We start from the raw sequence: 22452 nt of genomic DNA on the forward strand, positions 1-22452 counted from the left end.
GTAGCTTGTCAGTGAACTATGGCTCTGTGTAATAAATGCCGCTCCATCTGGAAGCACGTGCTGGAGATTTACTACTAATCACCAGAAGCGGCTTTACTGACGAGATGCACATGAAAATCGCATTCGATCTTTTGCCCAGCCCTAGCTATAGCACAAAGATAGAAATGAAATGGTGCTTTAGGTTTTTATGTTTGTAGATGTTCAGTTACAGAAATTGAAAAATCGCACATAAAATAACATTTGCATATTCTTCACTCTGTGTTGCACCTTGATTTTTCATAGCCATTTGAAATTAGAGGCAGCCACTGCATTTTAATCGTGAATTGATCCAAAAAAAAAAAAGACACGTGCAATGTTTGATTTATATTAGACTGTATAATTTAAAAATCTGAAGCAAAAACAAAATGACCTGACTTTAGCTTTGTGAAATTATGCTACATAAAACATCTGGATGCATGACACAGAAACTTATAGAACAACTCTGTGGTTACCGCTGTAAACAGAGCAGGGCTGCGCGTATTAACACTAATTTAAATGCATTATACGGAGGCAAGATGAAAAGAAGGCACACTTTTCTGAAAACACATTAATATAAAATTCAATATTAGGATTTTCTTTCTATATTTCACGCATAGTGAACAGCCATCTTGTTCTGCCTGCTACAGTATTTTCTCCTTTTTAAAACAGTGGAAAAACCCTTAAGATAACATGTACAAAGAAAAAAAGCATCTTAAGCATGCAGAATAACATAAGTGGACTTTGAATGATTAATTGCTGCTTTGAATGATTATGTAATTGTGGCATCCATAATTATAATCGCGATTAGAAAATCGATTAATTGTGCAGCCCTAATATATATATATATATATATATATAGGGGTCCAAGAACTGATCCCTGAGGAACCCCAGTGACCAGTTGATGAGCTTTGGAGACCGCCCCTAATTAAATCATTTTGAAGTTTCATAATCGATAGGCTGTACTGCGATTTATGTTTTTCCATCCCCAAAATATAAGACGACTTAAAATGATCATTAAGACGTCTGTTGTACCATTTCATGTATTGAAGACTTTTTAAGACATTAAATTTAAGAAAACTCACCCGGAGGGATTTTGCTTTATTCGCACACATGCTCCTTAAATACATTTTACAGTTTGCGCACGTCTATTGTTATTTGCGACTGAAGTGCCCGCACTGTTGAGCCCTGTGTTTGTCTGTGAAATGCATCTCTGCAGTGCACGTGGGAATGGCAGCGGGAGTAAACAGTTCTCTCGCGCACAGAATGAGCATATACGAAACGTGTAGGGCGAGGGGAGATTTTCCACTAATTAATCAATTGCGGATGGTTTCATTATTTTGGGCGAATAAAAAAGTATTAGAATAAAAATAATAAAAGCAAAAATGTTTCGCCATATATACTTGGGCGGCCGTTAATATACCTGGGCGGCCCTCCCAATTAAAGTCTATGTGTGAGAAGCACTGATATATAATAAAAATATATAATATAGAAAATATATATAAATATTGATATTATGATATAAAATTACGCATCATCATATGTTGGTTTCGCTGCCCACTCCTACATCTCAAGTCGTCAACGTCAACTTACGCCAGTGTATCATTGCAGGCATATCGAAAATGTTCTATTTTGCATGTGTATTTGCTCTTTCAAATGTTTTGATTTGGACTGTTTGAAACTTTTGAAACTGGGGGTTTTCACAGTCCTGGAACACCTGGAGAATCGGGGAACTCCAAAGGAAACTTTCACAGCACCTGGGAAATTCATAGAAATTAATAAAATCTTAAAAGGCATGGACATTTTTATAGTCAATATAATTTTAGTTCATCCTAATTCTTTAGCGCAAACTGTTCTTTGTGTTTCACATCGTTTTCTATTCAAGTATTTGTAAGAATCCAACCCTCCGCAGGGGCACCGCACCCTTCACTGCACTCAATGACAAATTAACCCTCTTTAATTGTGGGTGAGTTATGCAGCTCCTGGTGCAGCGGTGTGAGACACAATCTTGCAGACTTTTATTGGGCTAATAAATCTGGGAGGGTGGCAGACGGAGCCTGTGCAGCCAGCCGGATGGTACTTTGGGGTGGGTGAGAGATAAGAGACTGGAAACCCGCTCTCTCTCATTACCGCATTTTTCACCAGAGTTTTTCCTGCGTGTTTGGGGAATCTTATCAGCCTGTTCACGTGTCACCCGTCCTCTTTTGTCATCTGAGCACAGAACAGAAGCAATATAGCCATTAATATCCTGAGCAATCATGCAGGATAAATTATGAACATGCTTAAAAGTGAAAAAACAGTGCGGTATTGTTTGTTATGCTAATGGCTGTACTTGTAGTGTATGTGCGTTTGTGTGCACGATTTTTTTCTTTTCAGGAGCTGTGTGGGTGGCACTGCCTGGGTCAGTGGTTTACTCTACTCTTGCAAACCCATGCCAGGCGTCCTGCAGGCAAAATACAGATCCCATCCCCCCCTGAAACCAGGGATACGGCTCCGTGCTGCGAGAAAGCGTGAGACGGAGGAAGCGAATTGGACACGTCCTAAGATGGCTGACAGGTGTAAATAAAGCCAAAGAGGGCGGTTGAACCACAGAAATCCATTTCCCAGCAAACCCGGTGATTTATAGCCCATCAGGAGCAGTGCTCTCGCCAGCACCAACCGAGCAGCAGAGAGCTGTCAGGACCGCTCCAGTGCGCCCACACCCCGCAATCCGTCGGCTTCCACGTGCAACTTTTCACCCGAAAGCTATCGACTTCTTGCGCTCAGAACTAAAAGATACACAACCTCCGTCTCTGCCTTTGTTAGCGTCTACCGTCAGAGCGCTTTCGTCCGCCCCCGTGCTATTACAGTCACTTCTGAGAGCTGAATATTACACACCGGGCTGAAGATAATCACATGCAGTCTGTATTGTAGCACAATTCACATAGGGATTTTGCTTTATTCGCACACATGCTCCTTAAATACATTTTACAGTTTGCGCACGTCTATTGTTATTTGCGACTGAAGTGCCCGCACTGTTGAGCCCTGTGTTTGTCTGTGAAATGCATCTCTGCAGTGCACGTGGGAATGGCAGCGGGAGTAAACAGTTCTCTCGCGCACAGAATGAGCATATACGAAACGTGTAGGGCGAGGGGAGATTTTCCACTAATTAATCAATTGCGGATGGTTTCATTATTTTGGGCGAATAAAAAAGTATTAGAATAAAAATAATAAAAGCAAAAATGTTTCGCCATATATACTTGGGCGGCCGTTAATATACCTGGGCGGCCCTCCCAATTAAAGTCTATGTGTGAGAAGCACTGATATATAATAAAAATATATAATATAGAAAATATATATAAATATTGATATTATGATATAAAATTACGCATCATCATATGTTGGTTTCGCTGCCCACTCCTACATCTCAAGTCGTCAACGTCAACTTACGCCAGTGTATCATTGCAGGCATATCGAAAATGTTCTATTTTGCATGTGTATTTGCTCTTTCAAATGTTTTGATTTGGACTGTTTGAAACTTTTGAAACTGGGGGTTTTCACAGTCCTGGAACACCTGGAGAATCGGGGAACTCCAAAGGAAACTTTCACAGCACCTGGGAAATTCATAGAAATTAATAAAATCTTAAAAGGCATGGACATTTTTATAGTCAATATAATTTTAGTTCATCCTAATTCTTTAGCGCAAACTGTTCTTTGTGTTTCACATCGTTTTCTATTCAAGTATTTGTAAGAATCCAACCCTCCGCAGGGGCACCGCACCCTTCACTGCACTCAATGACAAATTAACCCTCTTTAATTGTGGGTGAGTTATGCAGCTCCTGGTGCAGCGGTGTGAGACACAATCTTGCAGACTTTTATTGGGCTAATAAATCTGGGAGGGTGGCAGACGGAGCCTGTGCAGCCAGCCGGATGGTACTTTGGGGTGGGTGAGAGATAAGAGACTGGAAACCCGCTCTCTCTCATTACCGCATTTTTCACCAGAGTTTTTCCTGCGTGTTTGGGGAATCTTATCAGCCTGTTCACGTGTCACCCGTCCTCTTTTGTCATCTGAGCACAGAACAGAAGCAATATAGCCATTAATATCCTGAGCAATCATGCAGGATAAATTATGAACATGCTTAAAAGTGAAAAAACAGTGCGGTATTGTTTGTTATGCTAATGGCTGTACTTGTAGTGTATGTGCGTTTGTGTGCACGATTTTTTTCTTTTCAGGAGCTGTGTGGGTGGCACTGCCTGGGTCAGTGGTTTACTCTACTCTTGCAAACCCATGCCAGGCGTCCTGCAGGCAAAATACAGATCCCATCCCCCCCTGAAACCAGGGATACGGCTCCGTGCTGCGAGAAAGCGTGAGACGGAGGAAGCGAATTGGACACGTCCTAAGATGGCTGACAGGTGTAAATAAAGCCAAAGAGGGAGGTTGAACCACAGAAATCCATTTCCCAGCAAACCCGGTGATTTATAGCCCATCAGGAGCAGTGCTCTCGCCAGCACCAACCGAGCAGCAGAGAGCTGTCAGGACCGCTCCAGTGCGCCCACACCCCGCAATCCGTCGGCTTCCACGTGCAACTTTTCACCCGAAAGCTATCGACTTCTTGCGCTCAGAACTAAAAGATACACAACCTCCGTCTCTGCCTTTGTTAGCGTCTACCGTCAGAGCGCTTTCGTCCGCCCCCGTGCTATTACAGTCACTTCTGAGAGCTGAATATTACACACCGGGCTGAAGATAATCACATGCAGTCTGTATTGTAGCACAATTCACATTTTTCTTCTCCCTTTTTTCTGTGGTTGATGAGATCAGGAGCCTCACAATGTAGTTTCACTACTTTATTCAGGTACCTGCGGCTATTGACTGTTGATTCAGGTGGGCTACCTGCTGCATTCATCCGGCGCTTGGATCAAATTTTGTTATCACGACTGCAAAATTCCATCGTTTAGATATTGGTTTTCGGCATCACAGCACAATGCGGTTTATTCGATGCCATGGCAAGGCGGAATTGCGCGACGGAGCTCGAGGTGGCACCGTGACTCAGAAGATTTATTTTAAACCGCTGTTTCTTCACTGTCTGTTGTTATGATGGCGTTATCTGTTTCAGATAATGGGAAGTGCTTTACTGCAGGTCTAAAATCTGTCTGTTTTCTCTCTCTTTCTCCGCAGGACCTCGATGGGCCTCTTGGAATCTTGGTGTGTTTATTTGTATCCGCTGTGCTGGAATACACCGGAACCTGGGAGTGCATATATCACGTGTTAAATCCGTCAACCTGGACCAATGGACCCCCGAGCAGATTCAAGTATGTGTGTTTTCATGTGTTGGTGGTTTTTTTCTTTCTTATGGTGCTCAACAAGATGTTTTGGGCCTGTTGATGATCTGACTCTCATCCGATAGATTAAGGCAGTAGTGCTATTTCACAGTGTCTAGCATTTGTTGGTCACATTCTCTACTGTTCAAAAGTTTGGGGTTGGTAAGAATTTCTTAAAGGGATAGGTCACCCAAAAATGAAAAGTCTCATTATTTACTCACCCGCATGTCGTTCCAAATCCATATGATCTTCATTTATCTTCAGATCACAAATTAAGATATTTATGATGAAATCTGAGAGCTTTCTGACCCTCCATAGACAGCAACGCAACTACCACATTCAAGGCCTAGAAAGGTAGTAAGGTCATCAATAAAATAGTCCATGTGACATTAGTGGTTCGACCTTAATTTTATGAAGCTACGAGAATACTTTTTTTGCACAAAGAAAACAAAAAGAACTACTTTATTCAACAATTTCTTCTCTTTCCTGTCAGTCTTCGATGCACATTCACGAAAGGACGTCATTATTTTTGTTTTCTTTTGTTATTTTTGTTTACGAGAGTACCACCACGCATGTGTGAATTGATATAATGTGTACTTGTTGAATAAAAGTATGAAGTTTTGAATGGTAGTGTTCATTTATTTTTGTACAAAACATTTCACTAGAGATGTACTGATATTGAAATTCTGGCCGAGACTTGTAATCACACCAGTAATTATTTTTATGTAAAGGCTAATATTATAAATCAGTACTACGGATTGTAAATGAAAACACACTAAATCTAAAATAAATATTTTACAAGTGAGTTTAGGCATCATAACATTATGATTTATGGTGTGATTATTAAATATAAATATATTATTATTTTTATTTAAATATTCCAAATAATAAGAAAAAATAAAAAGATATAACATAATGATAATAAAAAAAAGGCTAATATCCGTCTGCGTTCCTATCTTTTTGCCAAAGTTGCGTCTAGTTGTGTATAGTTGGCTAACATATATGAGTTTTTAACTAAATTGCAAACCCTTGAAGTATAAAATAGAATAATTGTAAAAGTATGTTTGCCATATTTGTGGTGGGTACAGCGATCAAGCCAACATAAAAATCCTTGTTGAGCCCTTCCTGAAGTTATTAGGACACCTGTTTTTCTATTGTAGTGTGAGTGATGGCGTCAAAACACACTGCATCATGTAGTCCAGATAACCTTCATTCATTCATACCTATACTTGTGTAACTGAATATGTGTGTTTCTGTGTGTTGTGCTTTAAAAAACAGTGTGGCTTAAAATATTTATGAGTTTTAAGCAACCAAAAGGGAGTCTTGCATCTCCCCTTTGCATATTAATTGACGTCTGGATGGATAATTAATTCTTAATGGGTAATTACTTGTCTGTTTTTCAGCATCTCCTCTTCCTTCAGTCGGATCCATCATCCTCATATTAATTTGTCTCTGACAGGCTTAGACGTACGTGACATAGAACTGATAATGCAAATGCGTGTAATTTGTATATGTTTGAAATAGCCTTGATTACATTTTTAATTAAGAATCAGGGCCATAAACTCGCACAGACGACTGAGCGCTTTTTTTTTCTTTTTAGTCTGTTTCAGGTTAAAAGGTCATGCATGTTACCACTAGCTTTCATAGGAAGTTAGGAACTGTGGTGTGTGCCATGAATCATGTTACAGATATATTGCACCGTCACTCTTGTTGCCCCGGCGATTGTGCACACAGCAACCAATCAAATTTCACCACCTCAAAGAATGAATGCGGTCACTCTTTATTCAGAGGTCATTGCGGTACTTCAACATCGAGAGAGAGAGATCAATTCATGTTAAATACATATCAGCATACTAAATTATTTTCTCCTCAGGTCATCATTTAAGCATTTTAAATATGTCAAGGGTAACATTTATACAAAGATGCATATGTTTCAGAGTTTACACTTATTTAGACAAACTGCTTCATGAATTGCACTTGAATAATTTGTTTATTGGTCTTATAGAGTTTTGTGCTATATGTTTTGAGTTTCTGTACTTTTAATAATGGACACTAATTGAGTTTTGAACAAGTTAACAAAACTGTGAAAGTGTGTTTGTGAATTAATTCTCAATTTTTGTGCAACATTTTTTTTGTAGAGAAAACTATAATGAGAAATACTATATCAAACTATTTGTCTAACAATGTATATGTAGCTTGAAATAAAATGTGTACTTTTAGAGATGCACCAATTGCAATTTTCTTGGCCAATTCTGATTTCCGATTTTTTTGTTAGTGTGATCTGCCGATACCGATTTTTGCCGATTCCTTTTTTTCTTTCTAAGAACTATAATTGACAGCATGTACAAACAAAAATCTACTTTTCTTCAACGCAAAGTTATATTTTCATAAAAAAACACAAGTAAAAAGTCAGTAATAAAATAAGAACAAATAAAAAAAATGGCAAACAACAGCACAAATAAATGCAATAGAATAAAGAGAGCTATGAAACTTAAGTTTATCAGGTTAAGTAAGTTTTTATTACGTTAAGAAATACTACAGAAATTAAAGTAATCAAATGTAAAATAACACATCCAATGTTATTTTACATTTGATTACTTTAATTTCTGTAGTCTTCATTGTAAAAATTCAATACAGAATAATGCTTACCATTGAAGTTATAAAACTTATTCAGTCAAGAGCAGAAAGTGGTTTTCTTTGTCTTTTGTTCTTTGACTAACATGACAGACAGCAGCAATAAATATTGGACTGCGGTCCCTTTAAGAGTTTATCCACGGACCCAATATACGGTTACACAACATGCGTTCTCTTTATCAGCTATTTAACGTTCCAAAACTGACTGTGTTTAACTGGATACTCGCCAAGATGGGCATTTTGACAATATTTTATGTATTTGAACGTTTTAGCGCAGTTGGCACTCATTTTGGTATTTGTGGCTCACAAGCTTTAACCGGAGCGAATGAGACGTGTGTGAGAGAGAAGGGGTCGCCTGAGAGAAGAGAGCGAGAATGCGCAGCTGATGTTATTGCCTGTGCCACTGGTAACAAAACGGATCGGCTCGAAATCGGAAAGAAGTGAGACTTAGGGATGGGCGTATCGATCCTGAAGTATCGATATATCGATACTGACACGAGTATCGAAAGTATCGATACTCAAACAAAAATATCGATACTAAGGTGTGTTTTATTTACCAGTGATTTTGTTTATTTAACAATAAATTAATGCGTACAATATGCATTGAATTGGACGAATAACTCATGTTAGGTAGGATATTTTCCTGCTCATCTGAACACACGCAGAAGTTGCAAGACCGAATCAATCAATCAATCAATCACGGATAGCGTTTACTCACTTCTGACAGTGCATTTAAACAGGGCTGCATTTCCCTAAATATCATAAGAAAGCATTGATGCTTTGGGGAACGGCAGCCCAGAACAATGCTTATCAGAGGACAAGTTATTTCACAATAAACGAATTGAAATTGTAGCTTACATAGTTTGTGCAATTACATTTATTTAAATTGAACTTTGAAAGATAATATCGATCATGTTCTATTCTGTAATGTTAATATAAATCATACACTGTCAAAATAAAAAGGTTGCATTTTATGCATGCAACAGCCCGTCACTGTAGTCCCTTATGAAAATGAACCATGGTTTTACTAAAGTGACCATAGTTCAACTGTAGTATTTATAGATTTCCATGGTTACCACTACAGTAAGCATATTTGAACCATGTGTAAACAAAAATATAACTTAAGTTACAATGTTAAAATGTGTTTCAAATATAAAGTTGTGGTTATCATTACCCATTTTACTTTTAGTGATTTAATCATTCATAAATTTCATAATTTAAAAGTTCAGTTTAGAAGTATCGTATCGATATCGACGATACTGGCCTCAAAATATCGGTATCGCATCGAAAAACAAAAAAAGTGGTATCGGCCATCCCTAGTGAGACTGACCGGTGTTACGAGATTTTCTGTTTCAGTGGGCAGAGTGTACATGAATATTCATGAGTTTCCCGGACATGCGCGTGGAACTGATAATTTCAGTTCACGCTCCTTGTGTCTCAGCAGGTTTAATGGGATTTAAAAAAAAAAAAAAAGAAAGTGGTGTCGGCCATCCCTAGTGAGACTGACCGGTGTTACGAGATTTTCTGTTTCAGTGGGCAGAGTGTACATGAATATTCATGAGTTTCCCGACATGCGCGTGGAACTGATAATTTCAGTTCACGCTCCTTGTGTCTCAGCAGGTTTAATGGGATTTAAAAAAAAAAAAAAGGTAAATATATTTACAGTGTTGCACAAACTACATTTGTTTATCATTTCGTAACAGTTTATAATGTATTTATTAGTTGACAGTGCACGTTTTGTGCAGTCGTCCCTGACTGAATGATTGCAGGCATTCTTTGTGTAATGTTAGGATAAAGCACAGCACGCTTCAGCTGTAGCCTATACATTGATTTCAGTTCTTTATGCTCTTCATTTGTAGCTTGCAATGCTTTAAAACTAACATGCCCCCACATACCTACGTCACTATCTGGGAAGATTTGCATAACGCCACCCAAATGTTCACGCAAAGAAAGAAGGCGTAACTTATATTCTCGCTGTAGTGTTGTTGCCGCCGCCGCCATGTTGTGATATAAATAAATAAATAAAAAGGCCTCTAAATATAAAAAAATTAAGTGGAATAAAGATTGGATTGTGGCCATGATTAGCTTTTGATGAGATGTTTGTAAAATGTGTGTTGGTGTGAATGTTTGATATTATGTGAGACAGTGACATTTTGTTTTAAAAAATATGAATTCAATCGTGATTCACACTCAAAATCCAGGAACATTTTAGTCATGGTGGATGCTATTAATAAAGTAAAGATTTCCTGAATTTTGAGTATGAATCACTATTGATTCCTCATTACAAACTAAAAAGATGTATGCACCAAAACAAGACAACATAAGAGACAAGAGAGTGTGATGTTAACGTCCTTGTAGAATCTGCTGTATAAAAATTTGATGACACAACGCTAAAAAACAAACAATTCTTCACTTGATTCTGGCATTTGATACATGACATTACCATTCAAAAGTGATTTTTTTTTTGTAAGAAATTTATATTTTTGCTCTTCAAGGATGCGTTAATTTAATACAAATGACAGTAAAGTCATTTATAATGTAAAAAAAAAGATTTATATTTCAAATAAATGCTGTTCTTTTGAACTTTCCAATTATCAAGGAATCCTGTTGCTGTATAATGGTTTCTCCACTTCATTAAGCAGTACAACAATTTTCAACTGTGATAATGAGCAGAAATGTTTCTTGTGCAGCAAATCAGCATATTAGAATGATTTCTGAAGATCATGAGACACTGAAGAGGAAAAGTTGAGATCTGACATCACAGGGAGAAAACCTTTATTTTAAATTGTAAAATTATTCCACAAGATTAATGTTTTTTTTAATTTTTAATCTGATGCAGTTGGTGACATGAACAAAGAACCTTACTAATACAAATCCTTAGAACAGTATTGTGTATATATCATATCAAAACAAGCACACTTATGAACATTTGTTAATGAAATTATTTTTTAACATTCCATAAAATGCAGTGAAGTATTTGTTTTCTCATTTACAATGTACCAAATATAGGCTACTTTTTAAACTTGTGTCCATACAATTTTGTTTAATCCAAAATTTTACTTATTAAAGGAACACTTTCATGCTTGTGTGTGTGGTCTTAGATTCCTATTCATTTAGTAAATACAGCCTAAGCCTAAAAGTTTAAGAACAATCACACCAGGATAGATGAAAAACAATCCACAAATACAAGTTTATTTCAGCTGTTGTATTTAAATGAAAACAACTAACAACAGACCGTTTTAAAGCATTGCAACAGCACAACAAACTGAAATCAAAGTAATTTACAACTAGCTTAAGTGTGCTGAATGTCTGCAATCATTCAGTCGGTGACGACTGCACAAAACATGCAGACTAATGAAAACATTATAAACTGTTACAAAATGATGAACAAATGTAGTTTAGGCATAGGTTTGTGCAACGCTGTAAAATATTTACCTTTTTAAAAAATATATTCCATTAAACCTGCGGAGATACAAGGAGCGTGAACTGAAATTCTCAGCTCCACTTGGTTCCACGCGTATGTCCGGGAAAAGTATGAATATTCATGTATGCTCCCCCCACTGAAACCGAAAATCTCGGAAACTGAAAATCTCGTCACACCGGCCGATCACCGATCCTGGCCGATCATGAGGAAAATCGGCCGATTCTGATCCCTGGCCGATCGATCGGTGCATCTCTACTTTTTTGTGTTACTTGAACTCTGTTATGCATTAGATTTTAAATAATAATTTTATTTATTAAGGTGCTTGCTTTTTCTCCTTTCTGATAGACGTTGGGATAAATGGATGGTTTGCGTTGGTCTCCGGTTTCATCTGTTATCTTTTTTTTTTGTCTTTCTCTGTTTAGAGCGTGCAGAGCATGGGCAACACCAAGGCAAGACAGCTGTATGAAGCTCATCTCCCAGAAAACTTCAGACGGCCGCAAACTGACCAGTATCCTTGAGTCTACCTGTGTTTTTCTTTGTAATTCTGGTTGATGGCCTTTGCCAGTTATTTGGTAAAAGTCATCAAGAGGCTGAGTTTAGTGTGTGGTACAGATGCGTTCTTAGTCGTCTGCAGAGGATTGACATGATTAAAGTGAATAATCCTTTTCTTGGCGCTAGAAAAGACAAATTCTGGATTTGTTATATTGAAAGAACTGTGTGTTTGCGAGTTTATGCAAAGTTTGTCCTGTTGCGTCCTACTCCTTTTTTTTATTTTTTATTTATTTATTTATTTTTTGCTGCTGCCAAATTCAGAAACTATCAGATTCTGTAGCCAGTACTAACAACTTTTTTCTTGTAAGCAACACAAAAGGATTTAGAGTATCTACCACTTTAAAAACATTTAAAGTTCTACATGTTGGGTTGTCTTGTACATGGATAAATGAAGATATTCATTATTTGGTTTTAAAATTAATAATAATGCATGTAATTGTAGGTAAAAAAAGTGCTGTCATCGAACTCCACTGATTGTTTGTGCTTAGAACCATTGAATTTTGCACATACACTACATTTCAAAAGTCTGGGGTCAGTAAGATTTGTTATTTTTTTAGGATTTATTTAGCAAAGATGCTTTAAATTAAAAGAGACAGTAAATACATTTATAATGTTACAAAATATTTCTATTTCAAATAAAATATTATTTTGAACTTCATATTCATCAAAGAATCCTGAAAATAGTGTATCACAGTTTTCACAAAACGTTAAGCAGCACAACTGTTTTTAACATTGATAATAAAAAATTTGATAGAACACAGAATTATTAGCATAATAAAATGATTTCTGGAGGATCGTGTGACACTGAAGACTGGAGTGTAATGACTTATGAAAATTCAACTTCTGCCACTGTCATCAAATTAGAAACTGTTATTTTAAATTGTAATTCTATTTCGCAATATTACAGTTTTACGGTATTTATCAAATAAATGCAAACTTGGTGAGCATAAGACTTCTTAAAAAAAAATCGAACAAACATCAAACTTTTGATTGGTAGTGTTTTTAATAATTGTGCATACTATGAGGTATTGATTTCTTGATATCTTGATTTATACATTTCATTTGTCAGTTCTGTCACAAGTCAAACACCCTGTAGTTCCATCATGAACTATACAAAAAAAAAAAAAAAAAATCCTGTTGGGAATTCCTGGTGTAATGTTGGTGAATGTGGCAGGCAGAAGCCTGTGTGACTTCACACCTCTGGCTGCAGATATTTAGAGAAAACAGCTGCTGTTTTCAGCAGAGCTGAGCAGGAACTACCTCATCGCTGAGGCCTAACAGGAAGTCTCCTCATGTCTCTCATCCCTCCGCCTCATCCGTATTGCCTCGGGTATCCTCCTCCGTCCTATTTCACACCATCAGTCTAATTGGGTGTGTGTGGCGGACGGGATAATTCCATATTCTCCTCATTGGTGCTTTCAGAAACCCTAATTGAATTTCTCTGGCATCCGCAGCCTGTTATCAGCGCTCCTGCATTTGGTGTGGCTATGGAAATGGCTTCATTTGTATGCTGACCGATGAGGTACAATATTCTTAACTGTCAAAATGGATTAATCCGGACAGCAGAGGTGAGCTTCCTCCACAAACCAGCTTTGACGGAATTTGCTTTATCACAGGTGTGGTTTCTTCAGATGGAAATGCGGATCTTTTGTGCTCCAGTGTGGGGGTCTTTCACTCTCCCTCACCCTCTCTCACTTATCACCGCTTCCCTCTCGTGATCTCTTTAATGGAAAAGTTGAGTTAATATAAACGTCAGATCGGCAGAGAGAGGACATTTAAAGTTCTCTCTTCTGTTGCTTATTGTGAATGGCAGATGTACCTTCATTTGGTGTGTTTGTGGTTTCTCTCTCTTTTTTTCCCCTCACTTTTTTTTTTTTTTTTTTACTGTATAACTCATTTATCTTTTTCCTATTTATGCCAGTGCTCTTTTTTTATGCGTCATCTTTCTTACCAGCTTCTCTCTGTATATTTACAACAAAGCATCTGTAACATTTTAAGTTTAGGAATGTGCAAAACTCCACATTTTCAAAATCGACTTGTCTAGGCGCCTGAAGCTCTACTCGGCTGATCGTCGTAAAGAAGCCCTGCATAATTAAGTGTTCCTGAGGATTTTTAATTAGCTGGTTCAGGTGTGTTTGATTAGGGTTTGAGCTGAACTTTAAAAGAAGGTATATCTCCCGGAACAGGATTGGCCTGATTTACATATGTTTTTGCATTCAAAAACAGTAGATGGAGCACAGCAGAACAGAACTTTCTCAAGTGTCTGGCAACACATTTTTGAAAGTAGGTGCTTTAAAGGGTATTAATGTAAAGACGCTTGAAACTTTTCCAGGAGGGTTTTGTGGTATAACTGGCTAGCAGCTAAAGCACAGCAAGCTGTCTGTATGTTAATAAAAGCAACACAGCTAAAATTATATCAACACACACATATATATATATATATATATATATATATATATATAATAACTACAATTAAATGAAAATGGAAGATATAAAAATTCAATTAAATCTTTCAAGCCAATATGAGATTTACCATCCAAAAGAAACAAAAATCAAAAACAAGCCTTCAAACTGGGCCTTGGATCAACTTTAAAACAATAAGACTGAGATTTAAAGACTTCATTAAAATTAACAAAGTTTTGTGGCTTTCAGTCTGTGAACTTACTTTGAAGTCATAAATTTGTCGTATAATGAGAGATATATCCCATCAAAACTTGTTGCCATAGCACAAGAAAGTTAAGCCATTTCTTGTTTTTTAAAATGTAGTCCGCTATTTAGCAGTCAGCATCAAGCTTCTCTGTCTCTTACAACCACTAAGGTTAAAGAGTGAAAATGTGCCATGTTTGTTTAAATGCTGTGATGTTTAATATGATTTGTATTAGTTGTAAGCCATCAATTTTTCAATTATCCTGAGCAATGTTTCAGAGCTGTGGAGTTCTTCATCAGGGACAAGTATGAGAGGAAGAAGTACTACGATAAAAATGCTGTCAATGGAGCAATTGTGAGTATCAACACTCTATCTATCTGTCTGTCTGTCTGTCTGTCTGTCTGATTATTTTTAGTTATTCATGTGTGAATTCATATAACTTCCTACAGTTTAATGAATGAAGAAGCACATAATCTAAATAAACAAACTCTGAAAGTGGCATTTCTCTGAGGTATTTTACTGGACTGAAGTGAAGCAGTCTGTGCGAACAAGATTGAAACTGATCTTGCAGATTTGGTTGCAGATCATGCATTTAGCAAAGTTGCAGTTTTGATTTTGTAATGCATTGCAGCATATCAAATCATAACGTATATGTGAGCCAGTTGGAAATACCCAGCTCTAGTGTTTACGGTCTATCTTATGTGTGGAAGGCCTGATTTGGTGGCCAGTTGTTCTGATCATTGATGCCTCAAATTCACATTACACAGCTTGGTGGGTTGCGGCTGTGCTTTACGTGTAGGAAATTGATTGACAGGAGCCCGCAGCCAATTAAAGCACTCTTACTTGTGTTAAATGACTTTCAGTGACTTCCTCTCTGTTCTTTAAAGGGGTCATATGATGCGATTTCAAGTTTTCCTTTCTCTTTGGAGTGTTACAAGCTGATTGTGCATAGATAAGATCCCTGAAGTTGCAAAGACTGAAGTCTCAAAACCAAAGAGATATTCTTTATCAAAGTTAAGACTTCAGCTGTCTTAACCGTGGCTTATGTACTGCAAACACATATTCATCACTGTGTCTGTCACGAGACTCTGTTACCCTTTCGGGCTCTGTCTTTACATTTATTTTGAAAGATGAAGCTCGCAATTATGGTAAGGGGCGTTACATTTCCGACGAGTGCTTGCGGTGTTCGGCCAATCACAATGCACTGGGTCAGCTGGCCAATCAGAGCAGACCACGCTTGTCGGAAGGAGGGACTTTGTAGAAAATGAAGTGTTTGAGAGAGGCGGGGCATAGAGGACCTACAATAACGTACAGTATTTGAAAAATAATGTGTTTTTTGAACATTAAAGCATGTCAACATATTCTGTTACACAAAATACACAAAATAATGATCTTTAAAAAAGCATCATATGACCCCTTTAATGTTTGTGTTGACCAAATGCCACAAGGAATAGTAATTGACCATCCTTAGCGTGCCGTGCAGGTCTTAGCCTCATGATAATGCTTGAGGAGCTTAAGCAATCTAAACAAACAGCCTCCTTTTGGCCTTTTCTGATTGCTTTGGATCAGGAGAGACTGAAACATGGTTACACTGTGAAAGGTTTTCGATCAAACTCTGCAAGGCTGCCCTGTCCAATAACATTTCTCTCTCTACTTAAGCCTACCCAAGCAGAGCTCTGCCTTTCTCTGACAGGCCTGTCTGAGCCGGCCAATTAAAGCCTCTGACAGCCAATCAGATTTCAGCAGTGGTGGTCAGCCGTTGACTGAGGAGTCACAAACCAGGCAAATATACAAGCAGCATTGGTCAAAGAAAGGATGAGAAAAGAAAGAAAAACAGTTCATTGAATTAAAATGCAGTACTAAAATGCAAAATAGTGGCGTGTTGTGCATCACACTGTAACATTGAGGCACTGCCTGAAGAAAGACTATGATTCCAGGTCATCTTCATCCACCGACTCTGCCATATGCAAATAAATTATTAAAAACAACTCGTTATCAGTTTAAGGCATTTTGCTTTGTGTGTGGAGGGGGTCTGGATGAGAGAGAGATAGTGTATGAAGAAAAGAAAGGAATGGGAAGGTTAGTGACAACAGTGTGAGGGAGGGATTGTTACTTGTGATGAATACAGAAGCAGATAATGATTTACAACCACTTCGTTTAGGCTCTGTGTGTGTTTAAAGTGTATTAATGTTTTAAAACAGTGATTCTCAACTGGTTTCACTCAGTGTTATTGTTAACTAAAGCTAATACAAATTGTAATTGAAATTAAGCTGAAATAAAATCAAATATATTAGATAAAGTATTCAAAAAATTAAATGAAAATTTGAATAGTTGCCATGGCAATTAACTTAAGCATTATTAACTTGAAACAGCTTTATTTTCTCTGTGTGGTTTGTTCATGTTTTTTAAGGATGAGGGCGTGTCGCAGCATCTACCTCATTTGTTGAGGTTCTACAAATGATAAATACATTTACACTGAAGTACCATAGTTTGATTGGATGGTTAATTTTGATGCCCCCAACAGGTCGCCGTGATTTTGCCAAGTAAGACATGTTCCTGAATCAACATCTTTTGTTGATCCTGGATTAACATTACTGTCCAAAAATATAGACTTAACCCAATCCCCTCCCCTAAACCTAACCTTACCCATAAATTATTCCTAAATTGAGAGGGAAATGATAGCTGATTAACAAAGGTGGATGTTCAAGGAACATGTTGTACTGATGCCTCAAATTCACATTACATATCCCCCCCCCCACTGCTTCTTCTGTGACCCTATAACAGACCTGTGACGCACTGTGACAACAGTTATATGAATTGTAGTTCTCTTCTAGTGTTTGCAGATTATGGCTGTCAAATTGATTTAATTACCTCCTGTTCCTGGCATCTGTGTTTGCCCTTGTTAATGTAGAATATCCTTATTTGAAAAAAAAGGTTTTCACAAAGGATTGCAGTTATCCCAGTTCTATAGTGGTGGAGAACAGCTTACTTTAACAGTGCTCTAATATAAATTTTCCTCAACAGTATCCTGGTTTAAAAGTACAAGTTCCTGCTTTGACAAGAGGGTGCAACTCAAGCCATTCTGAGTTGTGCATATTATTCTTCTTTCACCATTTATTCTGCTGACTGGAAGGTAAACAGTTAAGCAACACTAACAAAGCTTAAAATTCTTATCATTACTCACCTTTTCATTCCAAACCTGAATGAGTTTCTTTCTTCTGTGAAATACAATAGAAGTTGTCATGCTGTTTTCTTCCAAATAATTTACATTAAGCCTTTAAAGCTATCAGCAGTTATGTTTAGTTAATTTATTACGTACACTACTGTTTAAAAGTTACATATCCCCCCCCCCACTGCTTCTTCTGTGACCCTATAACAGACCTGTGACGCACTGTGACAACAGTTATATGAATTGTAGTTCTCTTCTAGTGTTTGCAGATTATGGCTGTCAAATTGATTTAATTACCTCCTGTTCCTGGCATCTGTGTTTGCCCTTGTTAATGTAGAATATCCTTATTTGAAAAAAAAGGTTTTCACAAAGGAGTGCAGTTATCCCAGTTCTATAGTGGTGGAGAACAGCTTACTTTAACAGTGCTCTAATATAAATTTTCCTCAACAGTATCCTGGTTTAAAAGTACAAGTTCCTGCTTTGACAAGAGGGTGCAACTCAAGCCATTCTGAGTTGTGCATATTATTCTTCTTTCACCATTTATTCTGCTGACTGGAAGGTAAACAGTTAAGCAACACTAACAAAGCTTAAAATTCTTATCATTACTCACCTTTTCATTCCAAACCTGAATGAGTTTCTTCTGTGAAATACAATAGAAGTTGTCATGCTGTTTTCTTCCAAATAATTTACATTAAGCCTTTAAAGCTATCAGCAGTTATGTTTAGTTCATTTATTACGTACACTACTGTTTAAAAGTTTGGGGTCTGTACATTTTTTAAATGTACTTATTCCTGTGATGACAAAGCTGAATTTTAAGCAGTCATTACTCCAGTCTTTAGTGTCACATGGTCCTTCAGAAATCAATTTAAATCAAATCAAACTTAAATGTAATTACTATTTATTTTAAAATATAATAATCAACATTCAACTTAAAAAAAGTATGCAAACATGTAAATTGCACATAATGCAGTTTTTAAATTAAATTATAAAATTATAAATTTATAAAATTTATATTTGTTGTTGAAATGTATTCATTTATGCAGTGGCTGTCAAAGCTTGTTCCATAACAGATTTATTTACACATACATTAAATAATTAAGACATCACTAACAGGTAAAGTAAAATATGAGTATATAGTCTAATATTTCGCAAAATGCTCTTCTCTGCACTTCATTTCTTTAGCGAACTAATGAGCTGTGGACACTGATGACTTGCCTAAGGTAAATTAAATGCGATGTGACAGTTTGTTTACAGCTGTTTTGTTGACGTCTTTCCACGGTTGAAATGCTGATTGAATGATTACTTGATGCATGAGATGTTCATTCATGTTTATTTCGCGTTAAAACTAGTAGTAAAGAGGAAGGGATGGTCGCGGTTTTAAGGCTTTTTTTTATTCCTGAAAAAAATTACATAATTTGAAATGACATTTTGAACTGAAAATCCTGTACCGAAAATGTTCAGCACAAGTACGTGTACCGTTACACACCTAGTTATAATAATGAAAAATATAATAATTTGGTACTAGTATAATTTGCATTATTATTATCAATGTTGAAACGGTTTAAAAAAATTTTTGTGAAAACTGTTATAGGCCTATATTTTTTTCAGGAAAAGTAAGTTCAAAAGAACATTTTATTTGAAATAGAAATCTTTTGTAACATTGTCACTGCTATCACTGTTGATCTAATGCATGCTTAAAAATGTTTCTGACCTCAAACTTTTTTCTTAGCTGTGGTACTGTGTTTGATCACTTTCTGGTGACACAACTTGCCACAGTGATGCCTTTTAACTCTAATCATGTGACATTGACTCTAAGCCTAGAATGGAGGCATCTGATGGGCAGCTGGGCCAATAAAAAGAGAAAAGAAAAGAAATCAATAGTTGCCTGCTTCCAACCCAGGTGGAGAGAAATGCAGTATTGCATCCTTTCCTTGCTTCAATTACTAAAACAAGCTCAAGAGAGTCTAACTTCCTCTCTTTCCTGCTCCTTGTCTTCCTGTCTCGTGGCAGTAATGAAAGTTCTGTGTGTTCTTCTGTGGCAGTAGATGGGGAATAAATGTGTCTTATTGAAAGCCTTATCGCCAGTCAGCGCGCTCAAGTCATGTTCCCTCCCTGCTGATTCGCACCATTTAAATGATTGTGTGTGTGAAGCAGAAAATAAATGTCCCAGGATATTAAGCGTCCTGCACTTCCTTGTTTTGTTTTGATTTGATGTTTTCAAAACATGCTTTTCCCATTTCCAATTTTTTTTTGCATGCTTTTTTCATTATTTTGATCAAAGTGTTTCCGAACCATGTAAAATGTGCAAAATGAAGGATCTCAGTGGACCGTTTTTAATATCAAGAACGGAATATATAAAAGACAAAGGGAATATGAACATCACAGGCACAGCTCTGCTATGGTAAATGAAACTTGATTTTTATTTTATTTTTTTAGAAAACTGTCGGGTTCTCTACGCCACAGAACTGTCTGTATGAGTGTGAATGTGTGAGTGAGATATCAGAGTGTAACTAATTATAGCTTCAGCCTTCCACAGCCAGCAATTGGCCAATTCTCATACTTCTCACTGTCTCTTTTCACACTGCAGTCATCTAAGCCTCATTCAGCCCCAAGTGACCTGGCCTGCTTGGGCGTTTGCACTGCATTATGGGGCATTTAGCTGTCCGCGCCTTCTATTACTTCTCAGCTAGAAAGCCGGAGACCTTTGGACCTCACGCTGAGGCTGTTACTTCTTTGAGAGGATGGGAGTGTTTGCGCCTTCGGCTGCATTAAGATGGAGATCGGTTCTCCCTTCACACTCCAGGCTGATTGCGGTCTCTGCTTATTGACCGCCTCTCTTCATCTCCTTCTGCTTCCCGTTCTGGACTTATTTCCCCAGACGGGCTCGGTGGTATTAAAGGGATTGGGGGAAAGAGGAGGAGTATGGCGTGGTATTATTTAATGGCTCTCTAATGAACATGGGCCCATGCTGCTGTGGAACATAGTGCTGATGCTAACCCAATAAAAGCAGATTATGAGGGGGATTCATCAGCAGGTAATGAACCGATCCGGACAGTTCTGTGCTAACTTGGGCTATAATGAACCTACTTGTTCAGCTTGGGCCCTGTGGATGCATGCTGCTGACAGCACTGCTTCCATACTGGGACAAAAAGAAAGTCATCCGTCTTCTTGTCCCTTTCTCTTCCTGAAAACTCCCTCGCCACCGTCACCTGCTTCAGAGGAATATTCCGGGTTTAATGCAAGTTAAGCTCAACCGACAGCATTTGTGACTTATGTTGAATATCAGAAAAATAAAAAAGGAGGTTACTGTGAGGCACTTACAATGGATGTTAATGTGGGCCAATTTTTTAGCCTTATGGCAGAAATGTGAAGCTTAAAGTATTAAAACACTGGCATTCATTTTTCTGTTAAATATGTATTATTTGATCTGTGAAGCTGTTTAAATCATTATTTTTGCAGACATTCTAAGGTTTATGACGTAATGAAATTTAATGTAAGGTTTCATAGGCCATGAGATCATATTGTTCACATCATGTGGCTGTTCTTGAAAAACTGACAAATTGAAAGTTTAAGGATTGGCCCCATTCCCTTTCAATATCAGTGCCACACTGTAACCCAGAATATAATTTAGAATTAGAGATTTTATTAGAATAAATGCATTCCAAATGGTATTATGTTTGTATTATTTCTGCTATATTTTTAGACTGAGAGGAAATAAAACCATAAAACCTTTAGGTGAAGTAATGGAATCAGAATTGGTGTTTTGTGGTTCTGTCTCTATAGTAGAGCTGCTACTAATTTCTAATCTATCAATAATTATTTTGATTTATTCAATTAATCCAACAATAATTTTTTGACAAGTGAATCTATCAGTTATTTTCTGATTAGGGGATTAATCCTTTGGTTAACCTAACAAATAATAACCATGACTTCTGCCATTAAATTGTTAATATTTTATTTAAACTATTATCATAAAAGTACTTTACAAATAAAACAATTCCAAACATAGACATAAAGAAAGTGTCTAGAAGAAAGAATGACAAGGTCAAGTCAAAATAAATGTTTGTAATCAACATTATGCCACACATGCTGTCAGTTGAGTTTAACTTGTATTGAACCCTGTATATTCCTTTTGCTTGCTCACCTATGCTGCTTTTTTACTCTATTCCTCCATATCTTCCTCTCACCTTCTGTTTTTTTTTCTCTGTCTGGTTGAGATTGTGCTGTTACTTATGCCGGGTTCAGACTACACGATATTTTTGTCGGTCATGATTTTGACTCCTAAAATCTTGTTGTGGCGTGGACAAGAAACATGTTAGATTACACGTTGCTTCACCGACCATTCATCACGTGCCGTCTTTAACGACGCGCGTGATGTCATCGAGAAGGCGGAACTAGCGACTGACTTCCGAAAACAAGAGTGTAAACATTGCTGCAGTGCTTCCGCTATAGTTCGCCAGCATTTTTCTTTCTTTGTTCTGTCGTGGTTGTCCCTTGATGACACATCATATAGGCAGGAGTACTGTTGCCACAGCTCCACGAACCTTTCCTCCATCTCATAATTCCACCTAGCAGCACCATCATCTCTCTTTCATTTTGCCATGTTTGAAACCTGTGTCTGAAAGAGCTTCTGTGCTGCTATTGGTCAACATCACCAATGTGACAGAACTCGTCGTGGACGACGGAAAAAAAATTAAACATGCTAGTCTTTCT

General features: G+C 37.3%; 1 protein-coding gene across 6 annotated transcripts in view; it reads left to right on the forward strand.

Moving 5' to 3' along the window:
- Nucleotides 1-22452, forward strand: part of LOC107588664 (stromal membrane-associated protein 1-like) — a 115007-nt gene that overhangs the window by 22208 nt on the left and 70347 nt on the right. For all 6 annotated transcript variants that reach the window (XM_016276861.1, XM_016276862.1, XM_016276865.1 and 3 more), the window contains exons 2-4: nucleotides 5171-5304; nucleotides 11794-11879; nucleotides 14849-14924. In XM_016276861.1, coding sequence (XP_016132347.1) covers nucleotides 5171-5304; nucleotides 11794-11879; nucleotides 14849-14924 — 296 coding nt within the window. The remainder of the gene's footprint in view (nucleotides 1-5170; nucleotides 5305-11793; nucleotides 11880-14848; nucleotides 14925-22452) is intronic.

The sequence above is a fragment of the Sinocyclocheilus grahami genome, unplaced genomic scaffold, assembly GCF_001515645.1.
Source record: "Sinocyclocheilus grahami isolate Dianchi unplaced genomic scaffold, SAMN03320097.WGS_v1.1 scaffold106.1, whole genome shotgun sequence".
NCBI lineage: Eukaryota > Metazoa > Chordata > Actinopteri > Cypriniformes > Cyprinidae > Sinocyclocheilus > Sinocyclocheilus grahami.